Source organism: Plectropomus leopardus, chromosome 10 (assembly GCF_008729295.1).
Source record: "Plectropomus leopardus isolate mb chromosome 10, YSFRI_Pleo_2.0, whole genome shotgun sequence".
NCBI classification, from domain to species: domain Eukaryota; kingdom Metazoa; phylum Chordata; class Actinopteri; order Perciformes; family Serranidae; genus Plectropomus; species Plectropomus leopardus.
The window spans coordinates 30827211-30845491 of record NC_056472.1 but is presented as its reverse complement, the minus strand read 5'-3'; the positions used below and the strand labels follow the sequence as shown (position 1 = coordinate 30845491).

Sequence of the window (18281 nt, the reverse complement as noted above, 5' to 3'; positions counted from 1 at the left end):
GAATCTTCTGATTTTGAAAGTTCAGAGGATGCGTTCAGAAAACACTCACTCTGAGTGCCGGAGCGCCATGCAGCCAGAGTCAGAGGGCTGGAACAGATAGAGCTGTATCACGCAGACTCTTCTTTGCTCCATGGCTGAGACAGTTGACAAAGGTGGGATTCAAGGAGGCGTCAATCAAAATGTGATCTGCCACGCCCACACAGTCTAGAGAAATGCTATTATCAAAAAGAGTTGATTTGAACTCGGTTTTCTAACAGTTGGGAACATTTATTTTCGCTCAGATTTTTGTAGATACTTAATGCGACACTCAGCTTTGATATAACAACTTTAATATGCATTCTTTTTATTTCAAGCCACATTTCTAGAGGCTTTAATAGCAACAAGAGGAGGTGCATAAGTCTAGACCACTAGAAATTACAATATTCTTAAAGTTTATTATGGAATTTCTGCCCAATGAAACCAAAATAAAACTGCCTGCACTGCCTTTAAGAATCTCTAAAATATGTTGAGCTGACTTATATTGGTTTCATCTGAGTTTATGAGAAACCCAGCATCACTATATCTGGGAGCTATAACTACTTTTGTTTTTCACTGTCATGACTTTTTATTTTGTTTGCCCATATTTCTTCTCCTGGCAGATGGAAACAGTAAAACACCAAAACTCTCGGTTTAAACCATTACAAAGTAATAATAACATCATTATCATTAAATATTCCGCCCGTGTCCACACTGTCACTGTTGCAGCGTCGCTGAATGAAAGATTTCCTGCTGTTGCCTCTGTAGACATATGGTTCATTATATTTACAGGGAGCTTTACCAAGCAAATTACCAGACACTTGAAGGTATCGAAATAGCTCTGAAACCTCCTGGATGGACGAACATGTTGGTCTATATGAGTTTCCATCTGGCACAGCCTGCAGCGTTTGCCTGTTCTAAATTTAGAACGAGTTTTGAAATGCTCAAGTATATCATCGCTAGTCACTCTATTGTTTACAGGATCATTTTGTGCCAGGGACAAGTTGTTGCACGATCTAATTGTGTGTTTTACTTTTAGATTTACTGCTTTTTTTTTTTCTTTTCAGTCCATGGTCGCGTTCTTGAAAGACCCGTCAGGACCCCCACTGTGGGAGGAGAACCCAGAGGCAAAAGACGTTGTCCACATAGAGTCAGAAAAAGTAAGTAGTGATCTAAACAACCTTTTGCGCTCTGGAGAAACTGTAAAGAGCCGGCCTGTTAATTAAATGCATCCAGAACGGTAATGGAAGACAGCGTCTACCTCTCCTCTGCTGTCCTGTAGAGGGTTTGATCATCTTTTGAAGTTGACACAGCAGCAGGTCCACCTCTGCAACACAAAGCCAGCACACATAAAAGCAACATATCAGGGCTTTATCATCAAAGAGGCACGCGCCGTAGTTCATGAAGTCTGCTAAGACGGCGCTGTCCTCCAACACCGCATTTAAAACAGCTCTCGTCCAGCCAGGTTGGATGACTCTCATATCAAAACATCTCAGCACATCCAACCACAGCCTGACAGCCGGAGACACTCAGAAATATATGCAGGCCATTTCATTTAAAGGCAACTATGCAGGAATTGTCCTTTACTTGGCCACTGCTCTCTACAATGTTTGTATGAACACTGCAAGCTACTATGCTGTAGAGGTGAAGTCTCAACCTGAACGGTAAACAGACAAGGGGTGCTTATTCTGGAACAATGTGCTGTAGTTAATCACAGACAAATAAATTTTGTTCTTGATTGATTTGTTCCATGAATAACTATAATTGGGGGGAAAATGATGATTAATGATTTATTTTATTTTATTTTAATAATTTATTGTATTTAATAATTTAAATCATTTCGTTTTTCGGTCCGTAAAATATCAGTAAATAGTGAAAAAATGTTTCCAAAGCCCAACATGATGTCCTCATAATTCAAAGATATTTAGCTGTACTGTCATTAGTGAGTAAAGCAACCAGAAAATATTAACATTTTAGCAGCAAGAATCAGAGAATTCTGACTTTTTTTGTACTTAAAAAAATTACTCAAACCTATTAAGGTATTATGACATTGGCTGCAAATTAATTTAATAGTGGAGGACAAGCAACCAATTGTGCATTGCAACCATAGATTGTATAATTACCGTTGCGTCACCCATTGGTTTGTTGGCTGCTGTTTTGAAGACTGAAGTTGGCATTTTAGCCCCCACCATGTTGACTTTTTTGGAGCCAGAAATGGTCACTTAGTCATTATATCCAATTAACTGGTGATTATCGATGTTTAGGTGTTTTTGGTCAACAGTGTTGTGATTCTCGATTTTCTTAATTTTGCTTAACCTTAGTCTCTGCAGATAAACACACTGCCAGTGGGTCATCAGTGATTGATTCACAGGGGTAACTTTTGTATGTGTGTTTACTTACTTTTTAGGAAAATCCTGCATAGTTTATTTGTAATGAGCAGCAGTTGTGTCGGTTTTTGCCTGCTTATTCACTCATGCCTGGAGGCTTGTTGAAGGTGTCAACAAAAGATTGTGCTGATGTGTGTTTTTAGGAAGTAGCTGAGCTCATGAAGGTGGTGATGAGGAGGAGACAATGGTATGGGGGCTGATGTATCTGCTGTCCAAAGAAGAAAGTCCCTTTTTTTTTTTTTTTTTGCCCCGTTCTTTGCTGATGTGATGACTGTGTAATATACACAGTCTAACAAATTGCTGAAAAAGCAAAGATGATGGTGTGCTTTGTTATTTTAGAGCTCTGTATGCTAAACAGAGACATACTTTGGGAAAACTACCCTGGAGCAAACTATCAGAGAAATCAAGATGTTGTATTTTGTCATTGACACCAAGCTTTTGTCAATAATAGTGATGTTTTTCTTTGAGAAATGAAGCCATTTTGTACATATTGTTTGTTTAATAGATTAAGTTTCTTCATCTTTTTATTCTCTCTTACTTTTTTCAGGACTTCAGGAAGTTGCTGAAGAAAGAGGAGAGGCCAGTCCTCTTGATGTTCTACGCTCCCTGTGAGTTCTTTCATTATCACAGTGTTCAGCAGCTCGCAATAACAAGGACAAGTGGTGCTCTCCTTGTTAGATTGCTTGAACATGTTGTGATCGGAGCACAGTGTGCCATGAGAAACTTACAGCTATTATTGTCTACAAAAGTGAAAATCCGACCATATAAGATGCCGCATGCCAAGACAAATGAAACAGAACGACAGAAAATACCCAGCACCAAGTGACACTTCTTCAGGAGAACAAAACCTGCAATTCGATCCTGCAACCCTGCCCTTACACCCAGGGCCACAAAAAAAGCACTTAAAACTTTAGACAAGAAGCCTTTTAGTTTTTATCATTGCCATGTTCTCAAGAAATATAACCTACTCATGAAATACAAAAATGCCTAAATGATAACAATTAATCACTTAATCATTTAAAAATTGTTTGACAGCCCTAATAGTAATGTCCTCATCTTTCACAGATGTGAAGAAATACAAATATATCTGTTTCACTCAACCTTTCTTGCTTCCCTTTCAAAATAAAAGCTGTCTGCAAACGTTTCTGTCAGCAGAATCCCTGCAGTTGACACTGGGCATTTTATTGTGAAATACTTGCAGGACTATGTTGTTGACAATACAGCTGCTGCACATCTCAATAAACGAGTGGAATATGTGCTTTTAATTGCTTAAATACAGTAGTTACATCAACAAGTAGCACCGCAGCAACAATGCCGTCAGTGTGAACATCACAAGCATGCAAGCCACAGCAGTTCAGCAAGGTTGCCATCACCCGCCGCTAACGCCTACTGGAACTGTTGTTTGAGTGTTCATTTTAGATCTTATTCTTATGTTGCTCAAGGTTTTCACATTGCTTGTTATGTTACACCAACACTATGAGCACAAATATGCTGAATTTGCAGTCATGTAAAGCAGAAAAAAAGCAGCAAATCTTCTCAACTTAGGGGGTGGAAACAGTGAGTCACTGGCATGATTCCTCAGTAAAAGAAGGAATAGATTAACAAAATTGTTGCCATACAACTCTGTTGATTGGCTTAATGATTAACCTACTCATCCTTCAACTCCAATTTAGAACAAAATAGAGTAAATTGACTCGTCTCCTTGTGTTGCTCAATAATAAAGACTTTACAGGGGCTTTTCCATGTGATGTGCTCTGTTATTATGGTCAGTGGTTGCAGTCCATCACATCTTTCACAGCACACTCCAAGCTGCTATTGACAAAAAGAAAAAAGAAAACAATTCCCCCTGCAGATGATGGGAAATTTTTTGACAGTCGAATCAATGTTGTCAGAGCAATGGTTCCCTTTGAGTTATTTGTAATAACTTCTGTTTTGTATTTTCATTGCAGGGTGCGGCGTTTGTAAGAGAATGCAACCCATCTTTCAGCAAGCAGCCACAGAGACCAAGGGAAAATATGTAAGTCCGCTAAATCTCTCCCCCCCTGCACAGTTTTGTTGCATAAACTGATCTCTGATCTGCAGTCGTGGTGCTCTGACGTTTGCAGATTAGATGAGATGCGTCAGCAGTGAACGTCTGGATGGTTAGCCTGGCAATCTGCAAAAGTAAAGTCTGTCAGTCAGGCCTAAATGAAAGCCTCCGCCAGTTGTATTTCTCACAAAACTTCTCAAAAGTACAATACCTCAGCAACTTTTGCACTGTGGGTTTTGATTCAGCAGGATAATAACCCAGATGGCTTTTAAAAGGAGTTCACAAACCTTGATCCCCCTCTCTGCTGGACTTGATTTATTCTTTCTGTGTTTTGCTTTGCAATCGACCCACCAGAGCAATTACAGTAGTTCATTCAAAAGCCTACCAATCTCACCTAGAAATCTTTTTTTAATGATTTAACTGCTTTCTATTATTGTACAGATATATAATCAGTGATTGCATAAGATGTGTTTCTTACTTGCTTTTAAGCTGGCACCTGCAGACACTATTAAGAGCTAATGTCCTTCCAGCTGATGTTTACAACCTCTGTATGGATTAAACGTCAGTTCAGCCTGCCCGCTCTTTGTGTTTACCTCCTAACTTTTCCCTATCCCTCCTGTTTTCATCCCATTTTCTCCTTCTTTTGGTCTCATGGGTCCCCGAAAGACCCGTGTTGTCAGTTTGCAGACGAGCAGTAATACAAGGGGAGGGGTATGGGAGTGGGGATGTGTGCTCCCAGCTGTTGTAATGTTTTTAAACAGCACTGGAGAGATGCGTGCTCAAAAGAAACCAGAGGCATATGTGATCAGCTAGGGAAACAAATGCTTTGTGTTCGTAAACACTTGTCCTAAAGCACCAGAAGAAGAAGAGTCTGAGGGAGAATGTCTTGTACAGTGAGCATAGAGAGAGGCAGCAGCCTGAGGAGACAGTGAAGTAGACCAGCTCGTCTTGTTTGCCTCACGCAAAGCAGGAACGGGATGAAAAGATAATTAACTGCATTTTTGTTTGATTGTCAAGCGGGCTTTTAAGTAGTGGAAATTTAAGCCTCTCAACTGGAAATTAACAGTGTGCATACAAGCTCAATTTAGAACATAGAAGTGTGTGTGTGTGTGTGTGTGTGTGTGTGTGTGTGTGTGTGCGCGCGCGCGCGCGCGCGCTGCTGAAAAGTGAAAGATATAACACTAAATTGGTGTTCAGGCCGATCGTTCAACATATGTCTCACCTCTGTGACATTAACGTAGGAAGACGTCTAGTCTGTGCATCTCATCAGGCTGAATAGCTGAAAAACTCAGATTAATGTGGAGAGTTGTTATTTTTTGCATCATTTCTCTATTTTAAAGGGATGGCTCTGGATTTTTAAAGTGGGGCTGTATAAAAAACTGATGTATAGTCAGTAGATGGGTGTCCATTAACCTTCAAAATTACGCAATATGAAATTAAGAATGTAAAATACGCCCAATGGAAACAGGTTAATTTAAAAAAAAAAAACTAAAAAAAGAACATTTTGAAAATATCGCTTAGGTTCTGCCCAAATCTAACTGAAACCCTATGTACTGTATTACATAAAGTAGCTGGTGGTTGGTGCACTCTTGCATGCACTGTATATAAACAGCTTATGTAAGGCAACGAAAATATAATGATTCCTATTTCCATGTGATTATACACTAAAGAAAACATACTTATTATATTTGATTTCTGCCAATATATTCCCCTAAATCCTACACACTGGACCTTTACGTTTATTCCGTATCATCTCTCTGTACCAGTTTTGATCTGTGCTACATAACAGGGATGTTGTTGAGAAACACTGTCAACTTGAAATAGATGGAGGCATGGAGAGCTCACCATGACTCACAGGCATTTTTAAAGCTATTTTTTGAACAGTGTGTTGTACAATACTTCCTCAGAGGGAACCTGGGAAGCTGCAGCTGTTTGATTTATATCAAAGAAATGTCTGTATTGGAAGAATACTTTCATTCATTCATTATTTATTTACCTACAACCAGAGGCTCAGGCATTGGATTTCTCACTGTTAGCTGTTTTCAAAGGTGCCAGGTGTAGCTGCACCTGAGGCTTACTCTGACACAGGTTGTAATTTTAGGACTGGGAGAGCACATCCTTTTTTAAAAGCATGATATTTTCTCATATCGAAGGACAGTAAAGCAAACATCCCATGCAGATGTGCTTCCACCCTTTGCAGAAAATCACTTAGGTGAAATGAAACCCTTTAACCCTTTCGAATTCCCCAATCATATTGATACCAAGATTGTTTGATACCGCACGTTCATCAAACAGCCTAAGAAATCCTGGAAGGACTGTTTTATCTAAAGTGTTTCACAGTGCAGTCTCTTTTCATACCTGGAGTAATCCATCTTTTATTTTGGAGCCCTCTGATGAAGTTTTGATGTTTCATGTCCTTGCTCTGTATCGTTTCTTTGCCTTGTTTCACCATCCTCATTTTCCCCTCTATTTTTTATTTCTATTACTTATTAAGGTACTGGCAGGGATGAATGTGCACCCGGCCGAGTTTGACGGCCTGAAGCAGGAGTACAACGTCAAAGGCTACCCGACCTTCTGCTACTTTGAGTGAGTAGAGTCCTCTCATCCGTCTCACTTAAGGCTCAGCCCTCACTTCCAAGGCTCAGAACATCAGAGTAGGGCCACTTCAAACGCAAAGTGCAGTCCAGGACTCTTAAACACCAACAGACTTGGTGGTGGCAGACTTACACCTTGCAATGGTGTCTCTTGAGGTTCAGAACTTGCTTCTACCAGGTGTAAAGGAGAAAGTTTCAGTTTCTTTGGCATCCTCTTGTATTCCCTTTGAAAAAAGTAAACTCACTGAAGGGGTCGAAGCTGTTGGATGCAGCTGGGTGCTGTATGGTCGGCTATGAAGTAAAACTACAGTGGTTCACTGAAGAATGGATTAGTCAATGCGAAAAGAAATTGTTGGGAACTGTTTTTATAACTGATAAATAATTGAAATTATGTGTCAAAAAGGCCATAAGTCCCATGTTTCAGCCTCTGCAACTGGGAGGAGTTGATGCTTTTCTTTTTTTTGTGCTAATCAGTGTGCTGTGCAGGGTACTTCTGGGACTGTTGTTGCCCCCAGATTTTACTGCTGAGTGAGCTCTTGACTTTGGTGTAACTCTTTGATGCAAGGGGATGCCGACACGTGGGCAATGGCATGGAGGAGAAAAGATGGCCTAATTCACAGCAGCTTAATATAACAGAAGGCGGGTTTCCATCACAGATTCATGCAAAACTTGAGCAGGTTTCCAGTAATCCTCCAATTGCACAAACTGAAATTGCAGATGCGTAAATATATACGGCTAATGGAAACACGAGTCTTTAAAACAGTCCCATTTATCGCAAAAACTTTTTTACACTCTCACAAGGTGGTATTTCAGGCAATTCGAAAAAGCCACATTTCGGAAAACTGCAATGGAAACACTTTTGTTGGCTTTTATAGGTCATATGATGCTATGTGCTTGTTGGTAGGAACTGGTTCCCTAATGATGCAGCAGGCGCTACAACAGCTGCTATTGCATCATATAACTCCTCAAAAGTTGAGATGATCATCTGGAAGTTTTAAATCCACAGTTCCTCTGTGAAATCGTGGACTATCACTATCCTACCGAGGTTTTGATTGGAAATTATGATGCCTAGTTTGGTGGCTGCAATAGAAATAAACCTGCTGATGTTTTGACCATCAATCGCCATGATTCTTTGAACGTTATCTCCAGAGGAGAAGTTGCATCACAAAACTCATTGGGAACGCAGTCATCTCACAATTGTGTTTAATCGACAGTTTGAAAATATCACTCAATTTGTGCATTAATCTGTTATGGCAACCTGCCAAATGTCTGACATTTCTCCATTTTCTCCCCATATTCTGTCTCTTCCTCCCAAAATTCCAGGCAAGAGAGGCAAGAAAAAAAAAATATTATGGGTCCTTGTGAAGTCAAGTAATAGTTTTGAAATGTCCAAGGAAATGAATGGAAACCCCGACTTTTGAATGTTATCAAAGTGGGGGCTTTGGCCAATCCAGTGCCTTCCCTGGTGACAAGACTTTCTGCTTCGGAAAGTTTAACTTTCTTGCTGCACGATCCTGAAAGTCCTCTGCTTCAGGAGCCACGCTGTGCCGACGCAGCTGCCATACTGAAAAGATCGGAGGGGCTACATTTTTTCACGCAGTGCTGTTGTTTGCCTAAAGACTCAAACCGAGCCGGCGTTTTAATTATTAATGTGCCAGATTAAATAAAAGGCTTTAAATATACTGAACCAAAGTTCCTTCATCTTCAAGAACACCCTGAGGCTGACGTTGATATAACACTTGGCCTCAGTGTTTCTTTTTATTGTTAATGTTCTGATCTTTTCAGTTGAGTGTTAATATACAAACAGGCCACATATACATAAAATCAAAGCTTTTTAGCAGATAACACAGTAGGGGCTGAGAGTGTGACTGATGGTGTTTGTTAATGCAGACCCCCCAGCCAGAGCGTCCCTGCACCATCTTCATATTTACAGTGTTTTTAGCTGTGAGCTGGTGCTCTGTAGCTCCTGCTCTGTTCTCCTGCACCAGCTTTATCATCCCCATTTCCACATTAAACACTCTCTCATTCCAGTCTGGCCTTTTAATTAGACCGGGACTGATTAAGTGCCTCTGTGGTTCGTCAGTGTGTGTGCGTGTGTGCGCTTGCCCTCTCCCTGCACATGTGCACTTCTTTCTTGTGTGTGCGCGGAGGTACGCGCCCGTGCACTCGTGTGCAGCTGAGCCGGAGCCAGTCCGTTAGCTGGGAGCGCATTAGTGTCAGCGCGGGGCTAGCTAACGACCCTCCGATCCCATTGGCTTCAGTAATGAGCCCCTCACTGATAAACAGCAGCTAATCACTGCAGAGTAAATCAGCATCAACACCGCTGGAGTTATCTCGCTGTTGCACCCGCTGTAAGACCAAGTGTTCAAGGTCTTTTACCTTTTCAATCCCGCTGATTAAGAAAGCTTACTACCCAACAACACAGCAGCACACCCCAACTTTCTTTCCATTAAATGATAAAAGTGGCACTATTTTCGCTTCTTTGTCCTTGCTGCATCCTTTAATCAAGAAAACACCAGAGACTGTCCAGCAATGGACATTGATTTGACATTTCCATAAGTCATGGTTCCCAAGGTCATGGAAAATCTGGAAAAATCATGAAATTTCACAATCACATTTTCCATGCCTGGAAAAGTCATGGAACTGGTAAAAATTGTCAAAAAATTATTTAAAAGAGAAACAAAACGGAAATTTGTTGTGTGTAATGTATTAAACATTAATGTAGCATAACGGTGAATTTATTTTCTGTAGCTGTGTGTCAATGTGTAACAACATTTTGGTTGATTTGTTTTTTTTATTACATATATTCCTTCATTTTTTCTCTGTATTTGGTTTCTGCTATCATGTCTGCCAATAAGACATGTCAAATAATATTTTTAAGCACTTTTGGCATCAAGGGGAGCCTTTAAATGGCTGTATTTGTTATGTATTTTTCCAACAGGTTTTTTAAACAAAATACTTTGGTTTGGATTGCCTGTTTTAGTCATTTTTTCTCCTTTTTTTTTTCTTTTTTGGCGATTTTATGGAAAAGGTTTCTGTTTTCTCTATTTTTTTCTTTTTCTTTTTTGAATTATTTTTTATTTAGGATTTTTTGACGATTTTTTTTTTAACTTAAAACTTTGGGGGTCATTTTTCTTTTCTTTTTTTTGGGGGGAAATTTTAACAGTCCTCGAATACATCTTGTGGGACGCTGAAATCATCTGTAAATAGAGTTTGAACCTTTTTTCTTTTTTTTACGCTAAGCGGGTGGGGCTCAATTAAAAAAATAAAATGAAAAAAATTGTGTCCTTGAAAAGTTATGGAAAAGTTTCAAAATTGTATCCATGACGATATATGGGAACCCTTTAACTTGACTTTTCCAAGGTTTCAGGGTATATTACAGCCGCAGAGATGAAGCAAGCGAATACAGAGTTGGTCATAAATCTCACTGATTGAATTCCAAGCAGTTGCTCTCCGTCACGGTAGTCAGTTCACTTAAAATGCAAGTTTTAAGCCCCAAATCCAGTGCGTCTAATCGTGTATCACCTTAAATAGTATCCGCTCTGTATCTTGGGAGCCGTAACTGCGGTTGTCACCACCCTCTGTGTTTGCAGGATCTCACTGCCCGCAGCCAGTTCGTATTGACACTGAGTTTTCAGCCCCGGCTGGAGCCGCCGCTGCCTGGCCCTCATTTAGTCACAGCGAATGGCAGAGCAGATAAAAAAAATCTGCTTAAGTTTTTGAATTTGTTCGGACTGCGGAGCCGAGAAGATGCTTCGAGCTCATTTGAAATGCATTACGATGGGTCACTGACATTTCTTACAGTATATGCACTTTTAAGCGAGCACACAAAATACAAGAGGGAGGAAGGCGTATCAGTCATTGTTGAACTTTTCCTCAGAGCCTTTTGTCAGCTCCTTTTGGCGTTGAGCTGTTCTGTCTCTGGAAAGTTTGACCTAGCTCTGTCGTACAAACTGGGTTATGTTGTGTTTAGGATCCTGTCACTGTGTCAGTCACACATGACCTGGATTCATCAATCATCATTTATTTTTCTTGTGAAGTCAAACTAGATACAACTCCAGTGCATGTCAGTCCTTTTTTGCATGCTCTTGTATTGTTGGCTGCTGTTTTATCATCATCTGTGTTTCGGGATTGTTCTGGTAATCCATGATTTCTGGCTGTGGAATGATTGAATGGTAGTTTTGTGTGCAGTTGCTTCTATTGTTTAACACATTAAATCCAATATTCAACCAATATTGGTTTTTCAGGGCCGATACCGATTACAATAACCAATATTTAGAACCAATATTCATTAACAATAAAAATGAAAATCTTTGTGTCACCATTTAGAATTTGGAATATAACAAACTCCAGCACAAAACTTAAATGCCTTTAGCAAATGTTTAATAAAAACTGACACATTCAACATCATATGCAGCAAGTTCCCAGCAAACTTTTTAAAATAAATTTAAGTGAACATTTAAATGAAAATAATGAATAAATATAAAGTAGCTCCCTAAGGTTTTACAAAGTCAAAGTTCCTTCCATGCTGACACTTTCTTTGCACTTTTTAATTAATTAATTGTAGTGGCAATCATTAAATATAATAATTAATATATTATAATATTTATATATATATATATATATATATATATATATATATATATATATATATATATATATATACATATATACTATATATATATAATATAAGAGGGCTGCATAAAACATTGTTAAAACAATAAATACAAGCAGACATATACAAATTGTGAGCACAACCTCCAGTTAAAATGCAACATAAAAACAGTTAGATACATTCATATATGGCAATCACATTGACTAAGAGTGCTATTTTCTCAATTTTTCTTAAAGTTACTTAAGCTCCCCATTAGTGATCAGCTCTGGCAGTTTCAGGTCCTTCTGTGTGTTATTTCAATTTCCATTTTTGAGTTGAGTTATAGTTGTTTCTTTTGCATCACTAAAAAAAACTAAATAGTTATCACCAAATTTTTGATCACATTGTTAAGCTTGCTTGTTTATATTTAAATCAGATTTGTCCCATTTGAAATCATTACTTAATTTCATTCTAGATTTTATCTTTTTTATATATTGATGAGGCAACAATTAACATTTTGGTTTTTACTGCAACTAAACCACAGGCGGCACTAACTCTTTTTGTGGGGAATTCCCTCTAAATGAAAAAATGTGTTGTAGAAATATAACCAGCAAGTTTACAAAAACTGTTGTTTTGTTTCAAATGTCAATAATCATATTAGCTGTGGTTTTCAACAGTCTTTGAAAAGCACTACGCCATAATCGTGTCCATTTCTAACAGATGGTTTAGAGATCAACTTGTTCTTGTGCTCTGTTGTCTTTTAGGAAGGGGAAGTTTCTTTACCACTATGAGAACTACGGGGCCACAGCCAAGGATATCGCCGACTGGATGAGGAAGTGAGTATGGTCCTAATCACTTCACCCTCTGAGGATGCATTCAGACTTGTTAAAGTGCCGACTTCAAGATGTTCGCGTCCGCAGATGTTTTACTGTAGCTGATAAAAAGACCGGAGCTCCCAAATGACATTCAGCCTTCTCCCCCCCTACATTGGCTACAGTTACACGTACATCAGTATTCCCCTATTATTCCCAAAAAGACAAGATTCTGAGTTTGATTTCAGTCATGTAATCAGCATATTCTGTTTAACCCTTTGAAACCTGAGCAAATTTTCTTGATTTCTTTCAAAAATATGGAAAGAAGGCTGTGAGCAAGAAATAACCTTAAAAAATGCTAAAATATAATACAATTAAGTAAATAAAATATAAGTAATACAAGTTTCTGTGTTTTTTACATAAATATAGTTTTCTTGATATTTTTCTCTAATTTTTATAGCTAATTTTCAGGTATTTTCTTTTCACATTTTGCAAACTTTTTGCAATTTGCAGGACATTTTTTCCATGTTTGTGAAAGAAATCAAACCAATTTGCTCACATTTCAATAGTTTTAATACTTGAGAAAAGTGTCTAAATGTTGTACAAGAAAACTGATGTTGATCCAGTTTTCAAAGGTTTTAATATTTCAAATCCAGCCTTTTTCCACATTTAGCATTTTCTGAGAGATGTTTGATATGATGGTATTATTCGTGTTTCAATGGCATTATTTGGACGTGTATAGAGCCAATTTGGAATATGCATCTCCATTAGGGTTTTCAATGTACTTTGAGACACACAGCTTCTTGTTTGTTTATGGTGAGCTCTGTGCGTTGTCATGGATACATCTTACACCAACATACTCTCCAACAGTTTGCAGGGCTGGTGTAGAAACGCATTCAAAAAAAGCCCACATTTCAGGTCAGAAGGAGAAACACGCTTGTTTTTTGACATTATGAAAGACTTGGATAACTACAGGTTTTTGGATATGCGCAAATATTGTAACACAGACCGAAAAAAATCCTATTTTGATGCACAGAAGCAAAACGTCTCCAGCTGTTGTACTTTTCAATATTCTGAGGGGATAAACGACACATTACGTTAATCTGAGTATGCGCGGCTGCACGTAAACGGGCGTTTTAGTGCAATATTCTTTTTCATTGGCCACATAAACAGCTTAGTAGAAATATTGTCTTCTTCAGAACAAGGACAAAAATCGGATTATTTTGTGCATGCACTCAAGAGGTAACTGCTTCAACCAGTCGAGGATGCATCACCTTTCCTACTACTGTCGCTTCATCACACCTCTTCTTTGCTCTCCTCACCCTGACTCACCTTGCCACGTTGTCATCAATCTACACCTGCTCTCTTCTTGTCTCATTTTTCTTTCTCACCTCGCCTCACGCTCTCTGCTTGTAACCCCGTGTCTCCAACCACGATTCGGCTCCTCGCGCCTCCTTTTTTTTCCATCCCTTTTCTGTTTGCGTTTGGAAAGTCATGACTGTCTGCAGGGCTGCAACCAGAGGGGACAGAGCAGGGCCTGCACAGCTATCGCGGGAAACGGAGCGAGGCAGGCGGAGGATGTATTCTAGCTACGGTCTCTTTAGCCCAGAGCCATAATAACTCCCCCCCCTCACATTTTACTGCTCTGCTTATTCAGGGATCAGCAGTATAATTTAGAAGTAGTTGCCAAACTCCCAATCAAGCAATCAAGTGGACTGAATGGTTGCCATTAGGGCTGGAAGATATATTGACTATACTCATGTAGCGGCTTGTTCCATGTGGGATGTATAAAATGACTATATAGCAAACATTGAGTTTAAATTGTCACGTCCCTCTTTTTCTTTTTCTTTTTCTTTATTTTTGGCCACTTGCATGAGACTTGCTTTGGTGTTCCTGTGACTCACAAAAAGCAAAAAAAAAAGACTCTTAAACATGATACATGAAACACACTCCCCTGCCCATCCAGATCACTTTCTCCAGAGCCATAGTGTTTGAGCAGGCGACCATTTAGCCGCATTTTGTGACCATTACAACCTAAAAATATTATTATATGAACTGGAAAGCTTTTAGTTTGTTTCCAGCTCACAGTGAAATTATCCTTACGTTTTACAGCAACACTGTAGTGATTGAACTTTCTGTATAAAGCTAACTGTTGATTTGAAGCTTCAAGTTCACAGAAAAAAACACTTAACAAGAATATTACTTCATTTCACTTTATTAAAAAAGTAGTTTATTAAATGTCACTATTATAGTACTTAATTTAACTTTGAAGAAACATTACTGTATCTAACTTTAGTGTACCTGTACTTTATTTAACTTTATTATAACAGTACCTTATATTGAGACCATACTTAATTTAACTTTTTAGAAACAGTACTTTAACTAACTTTATTTCACCAGTACTTGATTTAACTTCATTATAAAAGTACTTTATATCAGCACAATGGTTCATATAACTTTTTAGAAACGGTACTTTATCTAACTTTATTGTATCAGTACTTGATTTAAGTTGATTACAACTTCTTTATTTAACTTAACTATCAACATTACTTCATTTAACCTTGTTATGACAGTTCTTTATTTAAATTTATGATAACAGTACTTAATTTCACAATTATATTTATTGCTTGATTTAGCTATTATAACACTACTAACACTACTTTATTTAACTTTATTATAGCAATACTTTATTTAAATTTAACTTAACAGCACTTATTTAACTTTATTTTAACAATACTTAATAGTACTTTCTTAATTATAATGGTACTATATATTACTCTTTTATGACTATATGCTGCAATAAAGCAATAATGCGCATATATATATATATATATATATATATTTACCTCGTAGTTCAGTGATATAAAAGGTGATTGATGGTGGCAGTGGTTAAACTCACACATAAATATACTCCGTATGATAAAAAGGTGGAAGACTCATGCAAGTCTCTTCACATCTGCAGTTGTGTCAGAGCCTTCTTTTCATGTAGAGATGCAGCAGATGAGGAACAGCTGAAAAGAGTTTTTGGGTGTTGAAAGGTTTTTCAGGATAGTCTAATTTGCCGCGTTCATATTGTGCGACATTGTGTCCATTGTCCTCTTTTTGTAGAGCTCCCCGCCTCAGATTTCTTATCTCCTCTCCCCTGTTTATCACCCCGACTTTGCCTCCCAAGTTTTAATGAAGTTTCTCTTTTCTCTTTTTTTCTTCTCCTCTCAGTATCACTTGTTTTACTTTTTTTCAACAGACTTAATCATTACCATTAACCCTTCGCACTGTCAGAAAATTTAACATCATTGGCAAGGAATACAGCTGTTCTCTTTTCCTTTTCCTTTTTGCATGCAGGAGCGATAGAGGTCAGAATCTGAAAGTGACCAAAAAGCAGGCAAACAGCAGGTTCATACAGTAATGAAAAACCTGGAAAAGTCATGGAATCTAAAGTAACCCTGATTTTTTTCTTTGAAAAGTCATGGAATTGCCTGTACAATAACACATGATGTGTGCAAGGACCGTTGGAAATTTGAAAATCCAACAATAATTTCAGTTTTTCTAGTCTATGTAAGATACATGGTGAAATTTTGATGATTTCACCCAAAATTAAAAAACAAAAAAAGCCAAAAATTTCCAGTGAAAAAAATCACTTTTTTCTGTAAAGATCACCAATTTTTTTTCAAGAAAAAAAATCACCAAAAGATTTTACTTTACTCTCATTTTTTCTTGTTAACTTTTTAAAGAGAACAATCTCCATATTTATTCTTTAAAATCACCAAAATTAAAAACAAAAATTGCCCATTTTTTTAAATGAAAACATGCCTTCCAGACCTGTAGGCCTGAGGGGTTTGGAAGGCATCTTTTCAAAAAACATTGACTATAAAATAAATACAAAATACAGCCACTGAAAGTGTTATGCCCCTCCACTAAGCCAAAATTAAAAACATAAGTCCCTTCTCCAGAGCTTTGAAAGTTATTTGACATGGCTCCCCCTAAATGCACCACCACCTCCCCTCTCATAAATAACAAATAGTTTTATTAAATACTCACTTCCAGTCCTTTTGTGGATTCTTTTTTTTTTTTTTTACAATAATATATATTTGTGTGGTCTTAAAAATGTGCCCCAAACAGAAATTCATTGATAAAAATGTGTAAAAACCCTGAATCAGTTGAAACAGAAGTGGAGGTAAGAGCTGATATCCTCTGTGATCATATCTCTGCTATGCAGCCAACAAATAATGGAGCCAATTTGAAATGGTTGTAAAGAGGACAGAACTGCTCCTTTTGTTGCAGAAGTGCACCCAAAGATGTCATCTGATAAGTCGTTAGTGTAGCTTCGGTCCCTGATGAACTCTGATCCCGAGCGTTTTAAATATCAGAGGGATGTATATTAGACAGATGACATTTTGGATAACAGATACGCGTGGAGGAGATGCAACACTCCAGTTGCACAAATCTGTTGTTTTTAAAAGATATCCAGTCTCATGCGGCTTCAGCAGCTCAGGCCAGAGTGTACGATGATGAGAAAAGATTGGGGAAGGGGAATGTGTATGCGCGTGTGAGTGTGTGTTTTTAAATGACTTGCGTGCACTTGTTTATATCTGTGTCCACTCGTTTTTTGGCATCGCAGCACTGTGCTCTGTCATCAGGGCGGGGCAGCTTAGGTCCAGATGTGTGTTTGTGTTTGTGTGTGTGTGTGTGTGTGTGTGTGTGTGTGTGTGTGTGTGCGCGCGCGCGCGCGCGTGTGTGTGTGCGCGCGCGTGTGTGTGTGTGTGTGCGCGCGCGCGCGCGTGTGTGTGCGTGCGTGCACGTGTGTGTGTGTGTGTGTGTGACATATTGGCTGGAGAGTGGGCTACAGCTGTGTCTGATTTTTCCTTCATACAGATTACGCGCCAGCTGGAACGTGTCTGCTTTTTTGAAATGTCCCTCACCTCCGTTGCCCTTGCTGTCTCTCCTTTCCTGTTTCAGCCCTCAGCCCCCCCAGCCCAAGACCCCCGAGGTGCCGTGGTCGGAGTCAGACTCCCCAGTCTTCCACCTGACCGATGAGTCCTTTGACAGCTTCCTGGAGGAACATCCTGCAGCCCTGGTCATGTTCTACGCCCCCTGTGAGTAAGAAAGCAAGTTGAAAAAGAGCAGGGCTTCAACCTTTGATTATGTTGATAATAAATCAATTATTTAATCTGTGCAATGTCGTAAAATGGTAAAAAATGAGCATCACAAGTACCCACAGATGAAATACCCGGAGATGGTGTCTTAAAAGTGGAAACAGCAGTCGTAAAGGCAGTCAGATATCTTTTCGTTTTCCGAAAGCTAACTGGATGCCAAGCAACAGGGCTATTATTTTTTTGTTTCCACAGTTATTTTGGTTGCCCAGCCAATTGCCATTTTCCACCACTGGTGACAGTAACTGCAAAGAACTCACATTAGAGTTTTCTGAAATTTTTTATAGTTCTAAATCCTGCCTTTTCTGAACATTTGCAGTTCTGAGAGTGCCATTTTGAGGTACTTTTTAGGCTCCTATTTCTGAGTAAGTTCTCTCACAACACGTGGAGTGACATAAGTGTACAATGATTGGTCAAGCACATAAGCCAATGTAGCGCGAATAATCGTCATTTTAAAAATGTAATTATTTATTTTAAAGGGACCATGTACAGTTTAATGCATAAATACAACCATTTGATTCACAGTACCACATCATATCTTACAGCTAATTTGCATCTGTGGTCACTCAGCAGGTCAGAAACGAAGACACAGCACAATAACACATTAAAATAAAACCATAACATAAATATATAAAACCTTTTTTGAAAACTTGATAGTTGTGTAAACAATGGACAACACAAAACACAACCAATTCTGTAA

The 18281-nt window shown here is 38.6% G+C and overlaps 1 protein-coding gene across 1 annotated transcript in view; it reads left to right on the top strand.

The window, feature by feature from the left end:
- Positions 1-18281, top strand: part of pdia5 (protein disulfide isomerase family A, member 5) — an 81501-nt gene that overhangs the window by 32090 nt on the left and 31130 nt on the right. The window contains exons 6-11 of the mRNA XM_042494233.1: positions 1083-1175; positions 2950-3010; positions 4352-4419; positions 6926-7017; positions 12384-12455; positions 17388-17524. Coding sequence (XP_042350167.1) covers positions 1083-1175; positions 2950-3010; positions 4352-4419; positions 6926-7017; positions 12384-12455; positions 17388-17524 — 523 coding nt within the window. The remainder of the gene's footprint in view (positions 1-1082; positions 1176-2949; positions 3011-4351; positions 4420-6925; positions 7018-12383; positions 12456-17387; positions 17525-18281) is intronic.